Source organism: Dendrobates tinctorius, unplaced genomic scaffold (genome assembly GCF_039654945.1).
Source record: "Dendrobates tinctorius isolate UK_male_01 unplaced genomic scaffold, ASM3965494v1 ptg000165l, whole genome shotgun sequence".
Lineage (NCBI taxonomy): Eukaryota > Metazoa > Chordata > Amphibia > Anura > Dendrobatidae > Dendrobates > Dendrobates tinctorius.
In genome coordinates this window covers 671,409-689,618 of record NW_027361832.1, presented here as the reverse complement: position 1 = coordinate 689,618, position 18,210 = coordinate 671,409, and the positions used below count along the sequence as shown (strand labels likewise).

The window sequence follows — 18,210 nt, the reverse complement described above, 5'->3', positions numbered from 1 at the left end:
TCTAGCATTCTATGATCTCTGTAAATCTGGTATTGTGGATCTTCATCTTCCCGACATCACCTGTTGGGAGACCTATTGATAACTAGTTTGCCAGACGTTCGACTACTGTGTACCAGAGCCTTTATTTTCATGTCAATACTTGTATTCTAAAAACCAAGACTGTAAAACTAAGACTATAACTGAACTTTTTACACCTGAACTGATCTGCGCTCTGGGTCAACTCCCGACTGACACAAAAATACTGATGTGCGAATAAGACCTAAGTCTGCATTCACACATGTATCATACACATCAGTGTCCCGTCCCTTTTTCAAATGGATGGTACAAGTACCCATAGGATGTCATTGATTTATACATACTCAAGCATTTCAAAAACTGATCCGTGTGGCTGGACCAGTGGTGTAGACCTTTTCTCCAGCCCATGGGCCTTTAACTCCTTCTTGCTCTACTGATCATTGTGAAGCATGCAATGAAGGATTTTGTCTCGATTCTGGCTAGTGCATTCTTTTGGGGCAGACAGCATGCAAAATGCTCCAGTACCACGGTTGAAAACATCAGTGGCACCCCTAGTGCATTCTGTCTGAGGTCAGTCTCATCATCTCTTGTGTGAGGCCTATGCTCCAGTCTCAGTGTCTCCTGTGTGAGGCACATACAGCATACTGACTCCTATGTGATTTATTTAGAAGACCTCCCACTGTTTGAGTTCCATAATGTGAGCAATGACTAATTTTACACTTTGAAGAGACATTTAGTGTAATATATATCTGTATTTGATGCAAGTTACTGCTGCAAGTTCTTTACAAAACATATTGCAGAGTTGATTGTGCTCCAGGCCAATGTAAACCTGGAAAAGCAGTTGTGAGTAGCAGCACAATACCCAACATTAGGGCCTCAAAGACAAGCATTTCCAGCCATCATATTAGGGGCGAGTTAATTTCGGTAAATGTTTGACCAAAAAGAGCAGGGTAATTTTATATGGCCCCCGAGTGACAGTATAAATATCCAAAAGTGCCCTTGGAATTGAAAAAAAAAAAAAAAAAAAAAAAAAAAAAAAAAAGTTCCCCAACCGTGAACTAAACTCAGACTTCGAGTATGTACTATTTGGGTACGTGCACACGCTGCGGATTGGGGTGCGGATTTTGTAAAATCTGCAGGTCAAAAGACCTGCGGTTCTGCCCTGCGGTTTTTCATCTCCACAATGGAGGAGATGGCAAACCGCAGCGGAATCCGCAGAAAGAATTGACATGTCAATTCTTTCTGCGGTTTCAAAACCACAGGAAAACCGCGCGGAAAAAAACCACACCGTCTGCACTGCGGTTTTTTATTCCCATAGGGAATAATGGTACTGTACACCGCAGCAAAAACTGCTGCGGACCCGCAGCGGCCAAATCCAGCAGAATCCGCAGCGTGTGCACACACCCTTCATCTGTTTTGAGGATCACACTGCCATTAAAGTCAAAGGAAACCCTTTAATTTTTAAGAAAAAAAAATTAAAGTTTAAAAATGGATGTAAAAACAGACAAAGGGATGAAAAAAAAACCCAGACAAATAGATGATATGAGCGACAAATGGTTCATTTTTTGATGGATGCAAAAAACAAACAGATGTGTGATTGCAGTTCAAGGTCTATGGACATCTTACGGCCTAAGATGGTCTATGGATGAACTCTTTATGCATCAAATGGTCAAGTTCTCCAAAAAATATGACATAGTTGTCATGGGAGATTTCAACTATCCAGACATTTGTTGGGAATCTCTCTCAGGCAAAACAAACAGGTCAAGGAAATTCTTATCCTCTCTTGCTGACAACTTTATCTTCCAAAAGGTAGGGGAGAAAACAAGGGGAACTGCTACCTTGGATCTAATCCTTGTAAACAGGGAGGAAATGGTTGAGGAGGTAAAAGTGGCTGGGACCCTAGGAGGTAGCGACCATGCTATTTTAGAATTTTGGATAACTAGAGGCGGAAGACCTGTGAAGACTCAGACGTCAAGGTTAGATTTCAGAAAGGCAGATTTTAAGGGATTCAGAAAGAGAATTGGAGGGATCCAATGGCTGGATATCCTTAAAGACAAAAATGTCCAGGAAGGATGGGAAATCTTGAAAAATGAAATTCTCAAAGCACAGTTGTTAACAATTCCGAAAAGAGGGAAGAATTGGAAGCATTTAAGGAAACCAGGATGGATGAACACAAAACTTAAGCACATGCTAAAAAGGAAGAAAAAAAATGTTTATAAAATGGAAAGAGGGAGGCATATCTAAAGAAGAATATAATGCTGTTTGCAGAACCTGCAGGGCACAAATCAGATTATCTAAAGCTGAAAATGAATTGAGGCTTGCAAGAGATGTCAAAAGCAATAATAAAGGATTTTGGGGATATGTCAAAAGTAAAAGGAAAGTCAAAGATGCTATAGGATTTTTACAGGATGAAAATGATGAAATGGTAAGACAGGATGTTGAGAAGGCTGAACTTTTAAATTCCTATTTTGCATCTGTTTTCTCTCAGAAAGGAAATGTAACATCAACTGTTATTCACTGTCCTATTAAGGGAATAGAAGAATTCAGGATATCTATAAACAGAAAGATAGTGAGGAAACACTTAGCTAACCTAAATGAATTCAAGTCTCCAGGTCCAGATGAATTACACCCCAGAGTACTGAAGGAGATAGCAGAAGAAATTTTTGAACCCCTCTCCATAATCTTTGAAAATTCTTGGAGAACAGGAGAAGTGCCAGAAGACTGGAGAAGAGCAAATGTTGTTCCTATCTTCAAAAAGGGGAAGAAGGTGGACCCAGGCAACTATAGGCCGGTGAGTCTGACTTCTATACCAGGAAAGATCTTTGAACAAATTATTAAAAAACATGTATGTCAATACCTGGATAAGAATGAAGTGATTAAACAAAGTCAGCATGGGTTTGTAACTAATAAGTCATGTCAGACTAACTTAATTTCCTTCTATGACGGTATCACTGATTGGGTGGATCAAGGAAATGCTGTAGATATAGTATATCTTGACTTCAGCAAAGCATTTGACAAAGTCTCTCATACAATCCTTATTGAAAAAATGACTAAGTATGGAATGGACAAGGCAACTGTTAGGTGGATTCATAACTGGCTTAGTGATCGGACCCAAAGAGTGGTCGTAAATGGCTGCACATCCAGTTGGAAGAATGTCTCAAGTGGGGTACCACAGGGCTCTGTCCTGGGCCCTGTATTGTTCAACATCTTTATCAACGATTTAGATGAAGGAATTGAGGGTAAACTGATTAAATTTGCTGATGACACAAAGCTAGGAGGGATAGCTAATACTAGAGAAGAGAGAGAGAGGATTCAAAAAGATTTAAATAAACTGGAGAAGTGGGCAGCAACTAACAGAATGGTTTTTAGCAGGGAGAAATGCAAAGTACTACATCTGGGCAATAAAAATGAAAAAAGCATATATAGAATGGGAGGAATAGGGCTAAGTGACAGCACATGTGAAAAAGACTTGGGTATACTAATAGATCACAGACTGAATATGAGTCAACAGTGTGATGCAGCAGCAAAAAAGGCAAATGCAATTCTAGGATGTATTAACAGAAGCATACAGTCTAGATCACGTGACATAATTATTTCCCTCTACTCCTCTTTGGTCAGACCTCATCTGGAATATTGTGTCCAGTTTTGGGCACCACATTTTAAAAAAAACACATCAACAAACTGGAGCAAGTTCAGAAAAGAGCGACCAGAATGGTGACCGGTCTGCAAACCCTGTCTTATGAGGAAAGGTTGCAGGATTTGGGAATGTTTAGTTTGCAAAAGAGAAGACTGAGAGGAGACTTAATAGCTGTCTACAAATATCTAAAGGGCTGTCACATTGTAGAAGGATCAACTTTATTCTCATTTGCACAAGGAAAGACTAGAAGCAATGGGATGAAACTGAATGGGAGGAGACACAGATTAGATATTAGAAAAAACTTTTTGACAGTTAGAGTGATCAATGAGTGGAACAGGCTGCCACGAGAAGTGGTGAGTTCTCCTTCAATGGAAGTCTTCAAACAGAGGCTGGACAAACATCTGACTGGGATGATTTAGCGAATCCTGCTTTGAGCAGGGGGTTGGACCAGATGGCCCAGGAGGTCCCTTCCAACTCTACGATTCTATGATTCTATGGGTCTTTTTCTGTGTTGACCCACAAAAGCATCTAGTCCACAAGACAGCTAGACACAAAACTCAATTTTCTTTAATGCATACGTGAAAAAAAAAAAAAAAAAAAAAGGATTTTTATTTCCAATTCAGCAGATTTCATTTTTTCATGTACTAGTGCTATTAAAGTGTCACAATCATGTGCCAAATATAAGCCTGCACCATGAGTGACACTGATCAACTGCACATTTACACAGGCTTTCTAAAAATATCCATCAATAAAAGGTCATTCTAAGCATGCACAAGTTTGAAATTGGGCTTTCCTATAATCCCACAAAGAGTTAACATATTAGAAGTATTGAATACAATGAGGCTGGGTAGAGTTACACATTGGGTGCCAGGTAGTTGCTCAGCACAACATACAGTGTACCAAACAAAATACTGAGCACGTGCCCCAAACCCTTTTCTATGACTGCAATGTAACCCTTTATACACATTCCACATGGTAAATACTTCAGGCTCATCTGACCATGCACACTACAGTCATATCAGAAACAGCTTCATCTAAGCAAGCATGAAGACAACACACCAAAGGCAAAAAAAAAAAAAAAAATTTCAAAAGTTATATCAATTCACTTAAGCTTTATTCTCACTATAGAAATACGGTGCAGAGATCCTCAAATAAGCATTTATTAGACAAATTGCATTTACGCAACAGTTGCTACAATAAGTAGTGGCGTACAGGTTCTCCTTCACTGCCCTTCTTTACATTGTCATACATGCACCTTTAAAATAGCCATGTATATATAGCAGGAGAGCATTGTCAGTACTACCTGTAGGAAGGGGGCTGGCTGACTGTTTCAAAAGCTTAACCAGCCCATTTCTCTGTCTGCCCATTGCCTGTGACAGAAGATTGCTAGCATGGCTGCTGAAAAGGTCAGCCAGCACCCTCCTCTGTCACACCAATGCATAGACACAAGGAGTGTAATCAAGCTATTGAAAAGTAGCCAATTTATATTTATTTTATTAAAAAAAAAATATTCTAGAGAAAGTGGCCAAATTGAACGGCTGTTAAAGCACCTGTGCTAACATCTGTATATTGATTTAAGACAGTGATTTTATGTTGGAAAGTTTAGGCACGTTTGGAGATGCAGCCACAATTTATAGACCAGGAGTCCATAGCTGGTCACAAATGTAGTGGGGATTTTAAATCAAGGGGACATATATTCAAAATGATTTTCTGGCACATCACAGATACATCCCTGAAGACCAACACCGGACCACAAATTAATTCCAAAATAAATGTGCTTTATAGGAGGTCAAAAAATATGAAACAGAGTGACTAATGGGGGCAAACACACTGCCGATAGGTGGCTATAGTGAAAATTGGAATGATTGTTGACATCCACAATTTTGCATGTTCAATATTTCCATGGACAATGTATATTCTGGCCTACAGTCAAATGCAGTTGGATTTTTCTTGGAGCATACCTATGGGAATGATAACCCTAATGACACACTGGATAAATTTTGCAGCTTGTAGAGGATTCACATGTAAAAACCATGCTTCCACTCAGCGCAAACACTGCAGGGTTTTTAGCTTAATTTTTCCTGTGCAGAACATCTGCTGCACTTAACTGTTCTTATGACTTCATGAAGTGTCATACCCATTGTGATTTTAATCAAAGACGCAGTTAAACTTTTTTTTTCCCCTCCATGGACATCTATGGGAAACCAGAAAGAGTAAAACGCAAAGGCTTTCTGTACAAAAAAAAAAAAAAGGATATTTTGGCACAAACACTTGCAGAAAACATGGGGTAAAAAAAGCATTGTTCATATTATTCAAACTCTTAATGTGTGAATATATCCCTATACCCGACCTGCAAACTAAACATAGCAAAGGGCATATTTGCATGGTGGTGTTAAATATCCAGTTGCCTTGGAAAAATCTTATGTTAACAATAACAAATGACAGGGTAGGGAAAAAGATAGGAAGAAGAAACATTAGCGCTCGCATTAAAAACACTGAAAGTAGTGGGTAAAATATATACATTTTATACACACAGATACACATTCTGCAAACTGTGCTGTATTACAGTACTAGAATACATAGGATAAGGACGACGTGCCATGTGCCCACTACCAGAGAATAAAACCTCTGGAGACTTCACGTCCCAGAGGTGTGAAATAGTCATCCAGAATAATCTGTCCCACCTCCAGGAAAGGCGGCACCACCCGGATCTCTGCCCTTGTGCGGTTACGAGCTACCAACAGACGGATTATGGGCGGATAACGCCACAGCTGTAGTTGTGCAAAGCCACCTGTTTAGTTAATGACTTTCTGTGGGCGGAATGACACTCCACACATGAAAAAAAAAAAAGAAAAAAAAAGTCTCAAAAACCTGGTCAATAGTGTGTGAAACAAAAAAATAAAAATATTCAGAGCTTATGAAGGTAAACTCTACAGCTGGTGTCCAGGACATAACCTTACCATACATATATTCAGCAGGTAAAGGGTTAGTCACAGAGCACGAGCGTGGCAGACGGCACTGACAGCCGCCATGTTCATAACCTGCGCATGAGGAAAGGCTATCTGCAGTGAAAGCGTTAATGTGAGCACACTACACTTACTAACAAGGAAGTCCTCACAACCGCCATGACTATTACTACTCCAGAATAACCAGCATGTAGCCATACAAAGAATGGGGAATTGCCAAAAATGGACGCTTTTGTTGATGTAACAGGAAGGCGGTCTGAAAATGACGCCAGATATGGCGCAAAACTTAATTTTTCCTGACATTATAAAAAAAAAAAAAAAAGTTACCAAAACGTTGCACCAAGGAAGACAATTACGACGTTTGGTGAGGAGAATTGTGGCCAGGAATACAGGAACACACAGAATGTTACTGATACGTGTTACACGTGTGACTGAATTGGTTTTCTTCTTCCCCCCTTTCTAAAGCAGATCGAAAACCTCAGCCAAAGCTTGACGCAACGCTACATACACGGTGCCGCCATATCATTCCTCGTTTACCGTGCCGGGCCTGACCTGTCCGCCATCCTTGGAGAGTTTACCTCAGGCAGAACTCTTCCCTGACTGCTGGGGGGCCGATATACGCTCCATCTCTGCACACGCCTCAGTGGAAGGAGGGGGCATTTCACTTTTTTCACCTCAAAACAACAAAAGGACTACGGCTTTCCTCACACAGTTTAATTACAGCTTTTTAAGAGAAAAAAAAAAAAAAACACTTCATAAATTTAATAGTTTTTGGGCAATTATTTGTCCCCAGACCTGCGTTTTTCCAAGTCCTATATAGAAACCTACATGAAAGCACCTGTTACACACCAGCACAGAAATTTTGGACACTAAAGGCCTCATACAGATGTCTTTTTTGCCATTTTTGGTCAGTGTCAATTTCTAGAGGGGCGGGGGAAGGAAAGAAAAAAAAATAAAGAGAAACTAAAAATAAATAAATAAATTAGAAGTGACCGGCACCCCATATTTTTATTCATGGGTCTGTTGCTTTGAATGGGTAAGTTTGACCCTTGTCTGTTTTTTTTTTGTGGTCGTATTGAAGTCCCCCCCAGAATAACACTCCCAAACATACCCGTGAACTGTTCTAGAGACTATAAAGGGTACATTTTCTAGGTGTGGAAGAAATACGTACGTGAAGACTGGGTCTACAGTAAGTAATGAAGGGAAGTGACATATTCACCCCCCAAAAATTGGGCAGTTTATATGTATGGCACAGGCCGACAGTCATTTTATGGAGCTCTACAGGTTGACACATGTGAGAGATATATATATATATATATATATATACACACACACACACACATACACGCACACACGTAGTATACATAGGAGGCACTTTGGTATCAGGATACATTTGGCAAGCGCCATGCTGTCACTATACCCCCTCCTCAGGTGGGGGCTGCCTGGAGGCTCAGGGGGCTCCTCACCTGCTGCAGGGCTTGCTCCAGCTGCGGGGCCAGGTACAGGCTCTCGGCCTCGATCTTTGTGGCTTCTTTGCATTCTTCGGTCAGGTCCAGGTGGTCGGGTCTGACCTTCACGTCGTGCAGCTCCCCCACCTGCAACAGAAAAGCAGCACAGAGGAGCTTCAGCAATGGCTCTGCCCTCACCAATTATGGGCACTTCTTGCAGGAGGGACTGGTGCTCGGTGTCTCCAGGGCCCAGGTGCAGCTCTCCAGACTCCATTTTGCAGATGCTGTGCCCCATTCTCAGGTGTCCTTCCTGCTCCCGTCCCCAGCAGGTATAGGGGGGCTCCAGGGTGGGCACTCACCTTCCTGTTGGCCAGATCTATCACTTTCCACAAGAGCTGGATGACTTCCTTCTCATCAGAGCCCAGCTTAGCACAGTTTGCACCCGCAGTGCTTGTGAACAGAACCACCAGGTAATCCGGGGAAGCCGCAGTCATGATGATTAACAAGTGGCAAAACAATTATTTACAAAACTATATAGAGGAAAAAAAAAACTTTCACCTTCCCCCCAAAAAAGTGAAAGAAAAGCCCCCCCAACTACAGCACCACCCTACACCTTGAATCACCTCCACCTATAGATATGGAAGAGGACACCCTGGGGACCTGCACTCACTCTGCAGGAGGATCCAGGTTGGGGGGAGGGGAGGGAGAGGCCGGTTTTGCCTCTTTTTTGTTTTGCACTCCTGGAAGGGAACCAATACAATGCAGGCTGCGCCCCTAGCAGGCGCCCAGCACTGGCTGCTGACTTGTCATTGGGATGGGCAGGCGCCGCCCCCTTCCCACGTGGTCTCCAGGTAAGAGATACCTGGCCAGGTCGCTTCGGCTATTTTCGTACAATTCCATTCGGCTGCTCTCGGCTGCAGTCTCTCGGGCTCCCCCTACAGGCACTGATAAAAATGTTTCTGCTACCAATCTGTATAGTACACGTCAGATTAATGGTCACATAGGGGATCCAATGACTGTAACCCTCACTAGGCATGTTATAATGACCAAAGCAAAGTAAAAACAATGTATGATTGGTCGCAGGAAAAGTGTCTTTTTTTTTGTGAGTCTCTATTGAAAAAATATAAATTTAAGGCGTATGTTTGCGCACGGTCTCATGCAGATCAGACGTGTGCAATGTGATATTTCATGTATCCGTAGACTTATATGCTATGTGATTTCTGATCAGACAGCACATGGACCCATGTTATTCAATAGGGCTGTTCAGGCTAATGATTTTTATTCCCTCCGGGATCCGATTTTTACGGATATATTTTCTATTACAAATGAAGGAAACTGTGTGTGATCATGTATAGGCTTAATTATAGTATGAAAGCGGATCGCACACGGACGTAAAAAACGGACACGCGGGTGAAAATTAGATGACAATCCTCCGAGTTTTCTGGATGATTTTTCACACGCTCATCAGTTGCATTTCAGGTGCATTGACCATTGTGTTGCAGGGTGGCCAACTGTGTATAAATTCATGGACCGTCCCCCAAAAAGAGGGAACTTTTTTCCAGTGTTCGAAATAGTAAAGTGAAATATACCGTATGTCTTCCTATAAGTATTATGGCCGATAGACAGATATCACTTTATCATCTCTGAGTCCGAGGAAAGACAATGTGCTCACCTAGCTTCGAGAGAAAAAAAATCGGACATGTGAACGGCCCCATAGAACTCAATGGTCCCATTCAGACAGGTTTATAATAAGAACGCGCGCTCTCAGCACACTGACTAATGTAAATCAGTAGGGCTGATCAGATGGCAGTTTTTGCACAGGGACCGAGCGTCTTTGTAAAAAAAAAAAATCATAGCATGCACTATTCTCTCGGATGATATTCCCCCATACAAGTCTATAGGTGCGCCAAAAAAAAAAAAGTATCCCATACACATTATTTGTGCTACAGTCACTTTTATGTATTCTATTCCATTTTTAACCTTGTAAACTATATTTGATCATGTTCATTTTAAACTGTTGATGGATGTTACATGAGTGTCACATGTAAAATACGGACACATGGATGGAAAATATGGACATATAGAAGACAATACGGTTGAAAAGTGTCCAAGGTTTCTGGATTTTTCATGCCCTCATCTGAACTCGGCCTTAAAAACCCATGCATGCTCTTCGTAGTCAGGAGAGATAGCTGTCAATCAGGCGACTGATTGGTTCACTGTTACCTATGGCCTTATTCAGATGTCCATTTTTCATGTATGTGTACTATTCGTGTTTTTCATGGATAGAATAAATACCCATTTTCTTCAGTGGAGCTGTTCACATGTCCATGATTTTTTTCAGACTGTGCATCCACAAAAAAATCACAGAGACGTCCGCTTTTGATCCGAGTCGAGGTACAAAAACACCCATATAAGTCTATGGATCCATGAAATATCACAGACACTCCACTGATGCGATCTGTGTGCAATTTGTGTGTTATCCTATGTCGTAAAGTTGGTGGATAACATTATAATTTAGGATAAACGTGGCAATTTTTGGGGGGGGTTTATGAGAAAATCACTGATGGTAGAAACTGACCAAACACTGTGGAAAATCTGATCCAACAAACAGTCTGTTTTTTTCACGAATGAGAATAAAATGGTCATCTGAATGAGGACTAAGGTGTATGGGACCACTGAATGGCCATGGCTCCTCAGGCACTATCCTAATAATGGAATGGTCAGTCGGTCTATGGCAGTACCAGTTTTTGGGCTTATACTCATCTGTGAGGAAAACGAACAAGTGCAATCAAGATAAGACACCCCCATTACTAAGCCAATAGTGATATTATATAAAAAACACACATACTCAGAATAAAATCCTTTAATTGAAATAATGACACAGACTCCTTTAATGAATCTAAATTAAACCAAACCAGTTATACTCATGTCAATGCCAGGTCCACTGAAACCAATGTCTCCTGTAACAGAATTAAAATAATATACAACCATATACCTCACCTTTCCGCAGACCTGATAATTAATTTGTCCTGCGACGCATCTAGCTCTGCTACTTCTAGATGTCAGGCTGCATTGTTGCATGATGCAACTATACAGCCTGCCATCCAACAGAGACACTGAGCTGTGTATGCTTGCTTAGCTCAGTGCCTCACAGTGAACTCCTTTCACCTCACTGACATCACCGCGAGCGTGAGAAAGTTCTCATGCTCACAGTGCCATCAGAAAGGACCTGGGAGTTCGCAGCCAATGAACTCAGTTTAAATCACTGACATCAGCACGAGTGCCGTTAGAACTTTCCCACGGCGCTCACCCGTGTGTCCTTTTTTACCATCAGTGTGTTACCCGTATCTCAGTTTTTGTCATCAGTGTGTCACCCATGTGTCGTTTCTTACCATCAGTGTGTCTCCCGTGTGTCCTTTTTTACCATTAGTGTATCGATCGTGTGCCCTTTTTTACCATCAGTGTGTTACCCGTATCTCAGTTTTTGTCATCAGTGTGTCACGCATGTGTCGTTTCTTACCATCAGTGTGTCTCCTGTGTGTCCTTTTTTACCATTAGTGTATCCATCGTGTGTCCTTTTTTACCATCAGTGTGTTACCCGTATCTCAGTTTTTGTCATCAGTGTGTCACGCATGTGTCGTTTCTTACCATCAGTGTGTCTCCTGTGTGTCCTTTTTTACCATTAGTGTATCGATCGTGTGTCCTTTTTTACCATCAGTGTGTTACCCGTATCTCAGTTTTTGTCATCAGTGTGTCACGCATGTGTCGTTTCTTACCATCAGTGTGTCTCCTGTGTGTCCTTTTTTACCATTAGTGTATCCATCGTGTGTCCTTTTTTACCATCAGTGTGTTACCCGTATCTCAGTTTTTGTCATCAGTGTGTCACGCATGTGTCGTTTCTTACCATCAGTGTGTCTCCTGTGTGTCCTTTTTTACCATTAGTGTATCGATCGTGTGCCCTTTTTTACCATCATTGTGTTACCCGTATCTCAGTTTCTGTCATCAGTGTGTCACGCATGTGTCGTTTCTTACCATCAGTGTGTCTCCTGTGTGTCCTTTTTTACCATTAGTGTATCGATCGTGTGCCCTTTTTTACCATCAGTGTGTTACCCGTATCTCAGTTTTTGTCATCAGTGTGTCACCATTAGTGTATCGATCGTGTGCCCTTTTTTACCATCAGTGTGTTACCCGTATCTCAGTTTTTGTCATCAGTGTGTCACCATTAGTGTATCGATCGTGTGTCCTTTTTTACCATCAGTGTGTCACCAGTGTTTTTCACGGCTGGATAAAGAAATAAATAAATTACAACACTTCTCCTATTCTTTCCAATGTTAATCACGGACAACACACGGATGTCATCTGTGTGCTGTACATGTTTTTCAAGGGGTCCATAGACTCATCCATGATGCCAGAAAAAAATGGTCAGGTCTTCGTGTTTTTTTGCACAGACACATAGTCCGTCAAAAACAAAGACATGTGAACAGCACGATAGATTATGATGGGTATGTGTTGAATACATGAAAAAAAACGGATACCACAAGTAGGTGCAGCCAGGAGGTGTGAATGAAGCCATAGCAGAAGTGCTCAGTACAGGAGTCGTCCATAACCCCGTAGATTGGTCGCAGGGACACATCACTTTCCTGGAGTTGGGTGTGGGCATTCTCCATGAATTGTACTCAGATGTCTCTGACACAACTTTCGTTCTCGCTTTCGCTGGGCTCATTATGTGCTTATGCCGATGAGCTGTGCCGCTGCTTTGAAAGGCATTATAGTCTCATGCTAATCACAGGGCCGGGCCTCATTACATTGCCATTTTATTAAGGCAAGCATTGTAATATATATTCCTGACGTGTCACCAGCATAGATTAGAAGGATCCAGTTGCCGGTGCCCCATTGATCAAGACCAACAGGTTCCTGTCCCTAATTTGCCCTGTAGACTTAGGGATATGAAGCTTCCTCTATAATAAATATGATGCCCTAGTTTTGGGTGTGGGTTACAGATTCCAGACTAGAACTAATTAGACAAATTTACAAAAGTTTTTTTGTGGGAATTTTTACGGTGTCCATGAACTGAAGGTGTCCTCCTCATATGTAAAAGTACAATGGTGGCTATTTATCAAAAATGCTGCCAAGCAGCAGTAATAAACGTATTCGTTTAAGACAACCAATCAGCATTCACCTTTCATTTTTCACAGGCTCGTTGCACGGTGAAGGAAGACGCCTGATTGGTTGCCATGGCTCCACTGTGGGAGTTCTCCTTTATGGGTAATATCTAATATATTTATTATCCATATCCGTTTGATTGCTTCCCCAGTGAAGTAAAAGTATTTATACTGCTGTTACAATACTACTCCTCAATTTACTGTCTCTAAAGTGGAGGAAGGGCCATTGCTGAATTTGCTATGTGGCCGCAGATGTAACTTGAAGCTCTTGGGCCCCAATGGGTAATCTGTAGCAGGGCCCCATCTGGGTGCAACTGCTATCTCTGCTCCCATGACACCTTTGGGATAGGTCTATTATCCTTAAATTGGATGACAACCCCTGTGGAATTTTAAAAGCACCGATGTTGACTTTCTCTTCAGCTTTAGACCTTAGGGTACAGTTATACTTAGCGATGCACCAGCGATCCCGACAATGATATGGATCGCTGGTGCATCGCTAAGTGGTCGCTAGTGAGCCGCCACACAGGCAGATCTCACCAGCGACATCGCTGGGGACGGGGGTCGCTACTTACCTGTCAGACGCGGCGATCCTGACGTTCTCCCGCCCGCGTCCACGTGTCACTCGTTGGCGCCACAGGAAGCCCAGCAGGAAGCTGACGACGAGAAACAGTCCAGGACGTTCTTGCGTGATCAGCGATAATCAGTGACGTTACAGCGATATTACTAGCGATATCGCTATGTGTAACGGGCCCTTCAGACATCCATTTTTTTTTTTACTTCTGAGAAAAACAGACCAATTATTTGGATTAGAGTTTGATCAGAGTGTGATCCAAGCGCCATCAGTTTTATTCTGAGGTGGAGGAAAAAAAACTTCTCCATCTTCTCCTTCCTGACAGTCCGTGAGAAAATCGGACCACATGGAGTGCGGTTTGATTTTTACATAGACTTGCATTGCCAATTTTGATCTGACCCTCGTATCAAAATCGGACATGTTGTTTTTTTTTTTAACAGACCACTCAGTCCAAGGAAAAAATCGGACATGTCAGTAGCCCTATAGAATATCATAGGTATGAGTGCTATCCGTGAAAACCACAGATAGCACTCATACAAGAAAAACTGATGTCTGAATGAGCCCTTAAATGGTAGGAAGTAGAGTTGAGCGACTTTGGTCGGATCGGGTTTCATGAAACAAAATTTGAGTCGGATGAAACTGGTCCGATTAGGGCAAAACAAAGTCGGAGTTTCGTCCGAAACTCGACCCCAATGCAAGTCAATGGGGAATAAAAGTCGGCATTGAGTGGATGACATTCATCCACTCAATGCCGACTTTTATTCCCCATTGACTTGCATTGGGGTCGGGTTTCGGACGAAACTCCAACTTTTTTTTGCCCTAGTCGGACCAGTTTCATCCGATTCAAATTTTGTTTCATGAAACCCGATCCGACCAAAGTCGCTCAACTCTAGTAGGAAGAAGTTATTATCACCTATGCATGGGATAATGTATTGCTTGATGGGGTTTAGACAGCTGGGACCACCTACGATCGCCAGAACAGGCCACTTTTATCCCCGTAAGAGTGCAATCAAACGTCAGTATAAATCGGACCTCAATACTCTTAGGCTGTGTGCACACGCTGCGGATTTTGCTGCGGTTCCGCAGCGGTTTTGGCCGCTGCGGACCCGCAGCAGTTTTTGCTGTGGTGTACAGTAGCATGATTCCCTATGGGAATCAAAAACCGCAATGCAGATGGTGCGGAATTTTCCGCGCGGATTATCTGCGGTTTTCAATCCGCAGAAAGAATTGACATGTCAATTCTTTAAGCGGATTCTCCTGCGGTTTGCCATCTCCTCCATTGAGGAGATGAAAAACCGCAGGGCAAAACCGCAGAGCAATCCGCAGGTAAAACCGCAGGTATTTTGACCTGCGGTTTCACCTGCGGATTTTACAAAATCCGCGCGGATGAATCCGCACCTAATCCGCAGCGTGTGCACACAGCCTCACTGGCCTTGTTGTAGATCGGAGGGCATCTCAACAGTTGGGATATCATCTATCCTGTGGATAGGTGATCAAGATGTCCTACCAAATATCCCCTTTAAGGACATGTTCACATCAAATTATGGACCTGTGCTTTTTGTATTCACCGGGAAAAGATCCCTGTGTGTGAACCAAGGGCATTATGCACCCGACCAAGGCCAACAGTGCCCTGAAGCCTCTATCAGGCTGGTACATCTTATTATTTTGCGGAATGGAATTATATAGAAGGCTGTGCTCTCCCTCCATGTTGTCAATTTTCACTTTTTAGCTTTGTTTTTTTTCTTCATCTTAACCATCTTCCAAGAGCCATAACTTTATGTTTTCTGCTGCTACATAGCCATATGAGTTGTAGGTTTTAACGACACCATTCATTTTACCAAATAATGTACTGAAAAACAGGAAAAAAAAAACCAAGTGCAATGAAATGATAAAAAAATAGTAACACTTCCTCTATTTTTTTATTTTGTTCAATGTGAGGTACAAATGATCTAGCCACATGATTCTTTATGTACAATTATGGTGATACCAAACTTGTACATTTATTTTTACATTTTAATTGTTTAAAAAAAATCAGACATTTTCTGAGAGCCATAACTCGACCAATGGAGCAATGTGAGTGCTTGGCTTTTGCCATGGTGAGCTGTCGTTTTCACTGGTGTCATTGGTACGTAAATGGTTTAAACTGTTTTTATTGCATTCTTTGAGGGAGGTGCCCAGAAAAAAAAGCTAATTCTGGCATATTGATTTGTAGCAATTTGGCCCCGGGGATGTCATGGTTATAACATTGAGTTCTTATTGTGTGACAGCAAAATTTCTCAGTAAACCTTTATCATACAAATGCAAAGTTTTTGTAGCAACCGACTAATTAGCTGTCAGTCAGGTCTATTTGAGGTGAACAAGGATTCTATCCTTCAAGGTGAGAAGTCATTGTGTTGAGTGTCTTGATCCCTGAATATACTGCAGCTTGTATATGCTGCTGCTTTAACACTGGGATATTGTCATTTTTACTCTTTAGTCTTCGATTAAAATGCTATTGGCAGCAAATAATGAAGATTTTTTTTCCAAACACCCATTATAATACAGTACATACTCATCAAAGACAGAGCAAGAAGTGCCAAGGTTCTCCAAACCTGGGCTTACATTTAGTCCTAATACCGCAGTGGCTCACTCTGAGAAGTTAGGGTGCACAGCTGCAAAATTTGTTTGGGAATAGGAAACATTGATCCTAAAGACCCCCCCATACATGTTAGATGGCTGTCAGCCGAACGATGGTCCGGCCGACCGTTTGGCCTGCAGCTCTCCCATACAAAGGATTGCTAGCTCAGGCAGGTGCTCCTGTATTCTCTATAAGTTTGTAGCGACTTATCTCTTAGAGAACAAAAGAATCAACAGTCCAAAATCAGACATGCTGGATCCTTATCTCAACGACAATCAATTGTCAGGGGCACCCATACAGATTATTCAAGCCAACCCGTCAATACTAGTGTTTTCGGCTGACGCTGGTCTAATCTCCTTAGGGACCTTAGCATTTAATTTTATCTTCCAATCAGATGAAGACGTGTTCCGGCATCAAGTAGATTCTAATACTATGGATACCAAAATGTTCAGATACGATGGACCTGTCCAGAGCCTCCACTACTCTTCGTCTGATTAGTAGAGATAAGTGGTTTAAATACTGGACCTAAAAACCAAAGAGCTGGTGCTACAGAGTAATGATGCCATAAAAGTCCATGTACATAAGAACACTTGTTCCTGATTATTGCCCCATTGTATAGATTCTGCAGGTCAGCCGACAAGAGAGCAAAACTCTTGCTCATCAGCTGATCAAAATGTTTCTGTAGGTCATTGCATCATCTTTGTGAGAAGCACGTCACCCCGTGTAAAAAGGAATGGGCTGCTAACAATGTGCATGTTGTATTGGGATAAAAAGAGATTAACAATCGCTATGTCCCTGTACAGTTTGTAATGGCCTCCGAGTGCTGATTGACTTAGATAAACTAGGACCAATCTACTTTATCTATCTAAATCAGTGTTTCCCAAACTCCTGTCCTCATGGCCTCAACAGGTCATGTTTTCAGGATTTCCGTAGTATTGCACAAGTGACGGTAGTATGATCAAGGCATCTGGAATTCTCTCACCTGTGTAATACTAGTAAAACTATGGAAATCCTGAAACATGACCTCTGGGGGGTCGTGAGGACTGGAGTTTGGGAACCACTGGTCTAAATGAACCTTCAGGGATCGTTCAGACGAGCATATAACCAGTCCGTGTGCTGTCCATGTGTGCCACAGACCACACACAGACCCATTATAACCAGTGTACTAGTGCATGTGTCATTCCACTGCACCACAACCCCTGGGACTGTGAGTGCCAACACTGCTGGAACGGAGCCGGCATGGGAGGTGAGTATAGGTAGTACAATGCATTTCCTGTCGGCAGCACTGGGTTGTACTGTATGTCAGGGTCTTCTTCATACAATGAGTTACATGGATTTGTAGCCAAGGCGCTGGTGTTCGTGGTGTGCAAACTACTTAATCTGCAGTTGCTAGCAGCTGCTTTGTGGTGGGAATCCTTGATGGAAGCAGGCTCAACATAGGCAAAACTTGTGGGCTCAACTTTTCTGCTATGAAAAAAATAGAATCAGGGTTGCCAATAATTCCAGGACAATCCATAAAAATATTTAAGCAATGCAATCTCGGGCAGCCGATGGTCTGCTATGAAGGGGCTCGTCCCTGCTGTGATCTTATTTGTGATATCCATCCTGTGACTGGCATCCTAGACTGGGATTTTCACTATATACAGCAATAATCTAAGGCTGTGTTCACACGTTGCGTTTTTTTCGCGTTTTACCAAATAAAACGCTTAAAAGAAGCTTCCCATTCATTTTAGTGAATTCCGCACTTTCTGTACATATTGATGCTTTTTTTCCGCGAAAAAAACGCATCGCGGA

At 42.1% G+C, this 18,210-nt stretch overlaps 1 protein-coding gene across 5 annotated transcripts in view; it reads right to left on the bottom strand.

The window, feature by feature from the left end:
• Positions 1 to 8,730, bottom strand: part of ESRP1 (epithelial splicing regulatory protein 1) — a 79,786-nt gene extending 71,056 nt beyond the window's left edge. For all 5 annotated transcript variants that reach the window (XM_073550398.1, XM_073550395.1, XM_073550399.1 and 2 more), the window contains exons 1-2: positions 8,426 to 8,730; positions 8,085 to 8,213 (exon numbers count right to left, since the gene is read on the bottom strand). In XM_073550398.1, the coding sequence (XP_073406499.1) occupies positions 8,085 to 8,213; positions 8,426 to 8,560 (264 nt within the window). In that variant the 5' untranslated portion in view covers positions 8,561 to 8,730. The remainder of the gene's footprint in view (positions 1 to 8,084; positions 8,214 to 8,425) is intronic.
• Between the last annotated feature and the right edge of the window lie 9,480 nt (positions 8,731 to 18,210).